At 39.6% G+C, this 7,141-nt stretch overlaps 2 protein-coding genes across 3 annotated transcripts in view; both read left to right on the top strand.

The window, feature by feature from the left end:
* The first annotated feature begins 498 nt into the window (after positions 1 to 498).
* Positions 499 to 5,551, top strand: LOC118220150 (homeobox protein Hox-B4a-like). The gene is made up of 2 exons (XM_035403812.1): positions 499 to 2,086; positions 2,971 to 5,551. The coding sequence occupies exons 1-2, from the start codon at positions 1,666 to 1,668 to the stop codon at positions 3,288 to 3,290; spliced, it is 741 nt and encodes a 246-aa protein (XP_035259703.1). The 5' UTR covers positions 499 to 1,665; the 3' UTR covers positions 3,291 to 5,551.
* A 331-nt stretch (positions 5,552 to 5,882) lies between these two features.
* Positions 5,883 to 7,141, top strand: part of LOC118220135 (homeobox protein Hox-B3a-like) — a 22,648-nt gene continuing 21,389 nt past the window's right edge. The window contains exon 1 of one of the 2 annotated variants that reach the window (XM_035403788.1): positions 5,883 to 5,985. The gene's annotated coding sequence lies outside the window, so the exon portion shown is untranslated. The remainder of the gene's footprint in view (positions 5,986 to 7,141) is intronic. The other variant, XM_035403786.1, reaches the window with a different exon arrangement.

Genomic DNA, 7,141 nt, shown 5'->3' with positions numbered 1-7,141 from the left:
GACGCGCTATTTAAACACGATGGCCAAAAGGACATTTTATTTGGAGATGATTCGCTTCCTGCTTTCGGTGTGAATCACAATTGGGGCGACAAACCGCCGTCTAAATCGTCTAAATGAACGAAAATGAATTAGATTGATTTGCTTGTTTAGAGTAAAAAAATCGCACACACACATGTGTAGGTTATGTATATCCACTAGTAGTATATCTAGCACTTTAAATGAAAATTTGACACACTCACTCACACACACAACATATATATGAGAGTCAAATGTTCAACTAAAATGCTCAAGATATACTACTAATACATATGCAGAGAGCTTACTGGAATTTGCTTCTGTTGAACTGTCACTGTCTTGAACTGAGCAAAGGTGCGCAACTTCGTCAGATGCCAGAGATTACCTGTCATCTATATATACCCTGTAGATCCGAATTTGTGTGAAAAGACACTCGGTCACAAATTCGTGTCTAGGGGAGTATGTAGTTGATATAAACGCTACGCCACTATGGAAGCAGAAGATGAGCACAATTCATTTCAAATTTCTAATGACTAATCACTATCCACTCAACAACAATGGACGGAATAAAATAATGGAACGAAAACTCTGGTTCAGCTTATTTTTGGTCAGAGAAGTGTGCTACTTATTAGCTCATACTTTCATTTGAGTTGTCATTTGAGTTGTTTAGGGCGGGAAGTTTTTTTAATCGCCTACATTTGTGTATTTCTTAAGTTTGGGAGGATGGAAATGAGGATGGGTTTGAATTTCTGTTGAGATTTCGGTGGAAATTTTGTGATTCAGAATTAGACGATGGCATATGTTTTCAGTTAACGCAATTGCCACTAACATAATACTAAATATGCTTGAATTCGCACGTGTATGCTACCTGAGCCATCCCCAGTTATACAGTTACATACGTTATGTGCATTAGCTATGTTTCCATGCAAGATGTGCAAATTGGCCGCCAATGAGATTTGCGCAGCCTTTTCGAGTTGCTTGATTGCAGGATTGCCTTGATGCAAAGGTCTAACTGTGATTTAGGAGGTCTGGTAGCCAGAATTAGTTGATGAATTTTTTATCGATCCTAAACAAGCCCAGATTTATCTCTGACAGGGTTTGGCGTGCGCTGCACACTCCAGATTCTTCTTTCACTTCTATTTATTCAGAGCGTAGCCGATACAACACTGCATTACATTACATTGCCATGCATCTATTTTCATGAACACGAGCCAAAATCTATCCAAATTAAAATGTTTTTACTGGAAAGCTGATAAGCAACACCCCCTGCTCTTGCGACGTTTAAAGATTTAAGGGGAAAGGGGAGACGACCTCATATGAGCAGACCTTGTATCGTTGCCGTGTGAGTTTCTTTTATATTGGTATTGTTATGATTTAGCCGATTAATAGAGCGAATGCCAGTAGATAGCAACTGTGTAGCTAATACACTAACAATACAAACTATGCAAAAATGATGTTTCGAGAGTAATATGCCGAATCCCATTTCCTTATCCGGGAATCGTTGGGATCTACGCCATTGGCTCCCGGTGTCACATGGAATTTTAACTTTGTTCACTTGACAGAAAGTAGGAGGGTTTTACGAAACAGGAAAACGAGTAAAGGGATAGAAATAAATTTTAGTATATTTTTGTGTGCAATTCAAAGAAATTAATGGCCATGAGTTCCTTTTTGATCAACTCCAACTATGTGGATCCGAAGTTTCCACCATGCGAGGAATATTCACAGAATGATTACCTACCCAGCCACTCTCCGGACTACTACAGCACTCGTAGGCGAGAGAATGCTTTTCAGCATGAGCCGATGTACCACCAGCGGTCGGGTTGCAGCGACTCGCCTTATTCCTCGTGTCAGGGTCCCGGGGAGCCCGCGGTGATGTCTCCAAGGGGTCACGTCCTCTCCTCTGCCGGACTCCCAACCCCTCTTCCCGAGCCAAACCATCATTGTGGTTCCGTACCCCCGAGCCCTCCGCCAGTTTGTGTCCAAAACTCCATCAACCAAACCACGTCTTCGTCCAGTTCATGCAAACAGCCTGTAGTTTACCCTTGGATGAAGAAAGTGCACGTAAACATTGGTAAGTGTCTCTAACTTTTACTCTGGGTCTTCATCGCGTTTATTCTAACAGTGATGGTGAGCTGAGTGTCCGGTGTTAAATCTTTACGCCCGTTGTGAAGTAGCCCTTGGTAGAGATTTACGATCGGCTGTTTGTAGGGCAGTATAATTACATCCGCAATAAATTTTTATTGCACTCGTTGGCCAAGTACCTTTGAAGTCTATGCAACCTTAGCTTTGAAATTTCTTCCAGGAATCCCTCTTTTTGTGGAAGGCTTTTTACGACTCTGGTAACCCATAAGATAACTATTATGTTTTTATAATTCGAATTTAAGTGGTTGGATGTATAAATGTGCGTCGTCTTCCGTCACTTTTTTGTTGTTCGGGGGAAGTTAGTGGATTTCAGCTAAATATAAAATAAAAATTCCAATAAAGGTGGCAACACAACTAATACGTTTATAAAATTAGTAGGGCCAGTTCAAGAGTATTTTCGAGCTTGGTGCTTAATAATAAATGACACAGAAACAACTTCAAATTGTCCTTAATGCAGCCACCAGCTAATACTAGGCTGTACCGTACGTAATCCCATTGCCGTAAGTGTCAGCGTTTAAGGACATGTTGCTGAATATTTGCTTTTTCCCTTGTTTGCATCAAAATGAAATGCTAATATCATACGAAATCTCTCTCTCTCTCTCTATATATATATATATATATATACATATATATGTATGTATATATATATATATATATGTGTGTGTGTGTGGGTGGGGGGGTAATGATTCTCACCGAGATTTTGGTATTTACATATTCATATATATTTCTGATGGAATATTTATTATCTTTGTCTGCATTGCGTGGTCCCTGTCAAATAATTAAAACGTTTCATTGTTGTATTTTTCCATACAGTGAACCCAAATTACTCAGGGGGGGAACCCAAGCGGTCTCGGACAGCCTACACGAGACAGCAGGTCCTGGAGCTTGAGAAGGAGTTCCACTACAACCGCTATCTGACCCGTAGGCGTAGAGTGGAGATCGCACACACTCTCTGTCTTTCTGAGCGCCAAATCAAAATATGGTTTCAGAACCGACGGATGAAGTGGAAAAAAGACCACAAGCTGCCAAACACCAAAATCAGGTCCACCGCCTCCTCGGGTACAAATTCGAGCAGCAGCCAGGTGCTTGGGAACTCTCAGACCCGAACCAGTGGGCCATCACCAAGCCTATAGCCTCACCGCCCATCCAAATGCACTCGTTAGACTTCAATTTTTGGAAGGGCGCATACATATCGCATTTTTCACTTCGTTTAGTGAAGGGAATTTTAAATTGTGGGAGATAAGAGAAAATTAGATTTTTTATTTATAAATAAAAGGGGGAGAAGACACAAGTCCAAACAAGCACGGATATGCTTTATGTGTCCCCCTACTTCTTTGTCCCTCTTTCCTCCCTGCTCCTCCTCCATTAAACAGAAGGCAGCAGACAGTAGTTTTCAGATTTGGTGAAGATGGATCCGTATTTCATCTTTAATCATGCCAAACTCGGCCCCATTTGTCATGTTTACTCTGTGGTACAAAGGATGAACCGTAGGCCTGCCATTACCTCGACGTCCAACGTTGTCTTTAATAAATGAGCCCCCATTTCGTCAAGGAGGGGTCTTTTTCACTTCTAATTCTCCACTATTTAAACAGTCCAAAATAAACGATTGCCTCCACAAATTATGTTTTGAACAGGTTTTGGATTTTTTGACGTTTAGCATTCAAAACAAAACGAAGCAAAAGACTGTGATTGCCATTTGTACTTCGCATTTTGACTTTTGGACGTTGCTTTATTTAAACCCTGGAATGTATGTATTAAGACTGGGGTCGGGTGCGGGTGCAGATTATTGACACCAAAGTCTGAAACAATAGCATTATTTAGAAAATAAGTGTTCAATAGCCAAATTCCGTGAAGAACAATGCATTTTATAAGCAGCACTAAGTAATATATTTAATTACCTCAGTTGTGATATTTGTCTTCATTTATGGTCGATTGGATGACTTTGTTTTATGATTTGTCTTGCAACTTTCAGTTCTTATGCATTTTTATTTAATCAATACATGTTTGTCCGGGATTTAAAAGAGCAATGTGCGTATCTGCATAACTGAAGCATGTGTGCTTTATTTTCTCCCTGTCCTTCCATTATTTCAACACATAGGCACACGTTCTCTCCCTTATTTCTCACTTTTGACTGTTTCTTTTTTTAATCCCTCGTTACATTCCAGTCCAGCCGCTACATAATAAATGTAATTTTTGTCTTCTCTATTTGTAGGTCGTTGTTTTCATCTTGTTCTCTGTGTATCTGCACATTAATATTTGTAAATAGTTATAGAAATGAATAAAAAGAAAGAAAGAAGAAAATAATTCTTATTCCCTCCGCGTGTCCTTTCTTCTGTCCGTCCGCACGTGCAGTAGTAATGAGGCTATTCCGGAGTTGTTGCACTAATGGTAAACAATTTATTATGCAAACAAGAATTTTGTTCCCCCTTTCATAACAAAATTCGTTTACTCTGACTGTATACCTTAAATACCGCTGCCTCTGTTTAATGATTTATATTTTATGGACAATAATAATCCTGGTACATTAGGTCTTGTAATCTCGTTTTATTCCACGCTCCCCCTATTTAACGGTGCTTGCTCCTACAGTGTAGTGATGATGAGAAAAGAGTGCAGGGGGGGGGGGGGAATTCTTGAAGTTTAATAGTTGTGAAGGGCTTTTAGCACATTAATGACTATAATTTTTGCACAGCTGTTTCTTCGTGTTTGCAGGTTTAGTGTGTATTTTTATTCTACGAAAGACCGGTGCCATAGCTCAAACCCTGACAACCAAATAGATAATCAAGAAGACAAATGGCTTCTTTTGTAAGGTGCAGTTCTTGTATTAATTTTCATTTCTTTCTTAGAACAAGTATCGAAAATATATAACAAGAGAAAATATCATTCCAGTTGCAGAATGAAACTTTAAACAGAAATACAGTCCAAATTGGTCGGCAAGAATTCCACGGCGTAGAGATTTTCTATTACTCCATGGTTGCTGAAATCACTGAAAACCGATGCTCTGTTCATTTGTTGGCTCCTCTCTGCTTTTTATGAGGTGCACTGAGAAACAATATAGGCCTACCACAAGCCTCATAAGCTCCAATGTGGTATACACATAAACACTATATACTAGCAAAGGTGAATCAGGCTCATAAATGTTGGTTTACTTAAAAAAGATTGATAAAACCCATTGGAGTTTTTATTTTGACAAAATGTAGTATTGGACATGTAAAAAAAGAACGAACATACGTATGTTGCCTTTGGATACTACTTATGAGTAGCCAGGTGAAAAACTTGACTTTTATTATTATATAATTCAAAGTGTCCGGAACAGCATGTTTGTATAAATGATTTCAGCTACGAGGATTTGCGCTCACGAAACCACACAAGCAGACCGCAATCACAGCTTGTGAAATAAATGAATTTGTGTGTGGTATCATATACAATATGTACCTAGGAATTCTTTTCTTAACATTCGAATCAAAGCTCTTCCCCCTGCCGGGTGAATACGAGGGTACAGATTTCTATAGAGCCCTGAGTTCACAGCCATTATTTGTAGACAGAGACAAGAAAAATGCGAGAATTATACAGAAAATCATTAATCACTTCTTTTCTTTAAATACTCATTCTCTTCTATTGTTATGCAGCGGCAAATCTGGACGGACCTTCTGCCGGGAGGGGGAAGAGAGATCTTGGAGGACACTTGAAGATCCCCCCCCCCCCCCCCACCCCCACCCACCTCCCAAGTCATACCAAAAGAAAACTTTCTTCGTTTTTAAAAAAAGAAAATCATCCTAAAAGCAAACAGCATTGGGACTCTTCAGTTGCGAGAAGATGGAGGTGAAAAAGGTAACAGCTTAATTTACTGTTGGGATTTACTGTTGAGTTTTATTGCTTTATCGCCCTTCTTTCACAGTCGGGTACCAGAAGCGCATTTGTTGAAATAGCGGATTGAAGGTTTTATGGCCGCTTTGATAGAAGACTTTTGTTGCCTGGTTGTTGTGTGTCTCTAACATTTGAAGGAGGGTGTATCTCTCTTTGGATCAATTGGTTCTTCAGTAATTGGTTCAATTTCTTTATCGTGATGCCTTTAAAATACATTGAACGCAGAATGTTGAAGTTTGTTAATTGAGAACTATGCAAGGGGGTGTCAATTTAGGGTTGGAATTCCAATGTTATGTTATAGTATTCACTATATGATTTGTTCGAAGTAAAAATTAGTTTGTGTATGTAATTCTATTGATAATGGTGGCAAAATATGTGCAGGTGTAGGGAAAATTGTGTTATTGTCAATTAGACAATGGTTCACAGAGTGTGAGTGTCGAAAAAATATCGTTTAGCCTAATGCAAGTCTGCCTCGCTATGAAATTGCGCTTGTCTTGTGGAATAAAAGGGAATGCATGTTCTATCAAGATATTCACCGAAGCTCTCAGTCTCTTTGTGGTCAATGGTTGGCGGTTTAACTCATCCTCTTATGTATGATGCGGTTTGGTGCTTAATGAATAAGCAAAATAATAGATGGGAAAAATATAGGGAATGGTACAGAGTGATAGGGCTAAGAAATCGATGTATGGAGCAGACAACAGGATAGTTTAGTTGAGTTCAACCAGGGGGCACGTTTTCGAAACGATTAGGTCCGTTGCGAAGTCACAGACTGACCCCTAGAACCCTTGACCTATCTTAGACTGAACAGTGCAATGTGTTACATTTCCAGCGTAAACCAGTTCCCAGTTATTCCTAACAGCTGGGTCACTGTAACCTCGGGGTACTGGCCTATCACTCCTCTTGGATATTCATGTAGCTGTGGAGGGCCCACTTCTGACAAAATCAGCATTGCTTCTGAGAATTCAGAACTCTGAAAGCTAGCTTGCACTGTGAAAACCCACATTTACAATCTTAGGCCACCACGCTTCCGTTCTCAAAACAAATTCATTTCGATTCAATGATATTCATGGAATTCTCACATACATCGATATGTTTAGCCAACATTGCCAAGTGTTCCACT

Source organism: Anguilla anguilla, chromosome 2 (genome assembly GCF_013347855.1).
Source record: "Anguilla anguilla isolate fAngAng1 chromosome 2, fAngAng1.pri, whole genome shotgun sequence".
NCBI classification, from domain to species: domain Eukaryota; kingdom Metazoa; phylum Chordata; class Actinopteri; order Anguilliformes; family Anguillidae; genus Anguilla; species Anguilla anguilla.
Note: the sequence above shows the minus strand (reverse complement) of the source record. Positions and strands in the feature narration are given on the sequence as shown.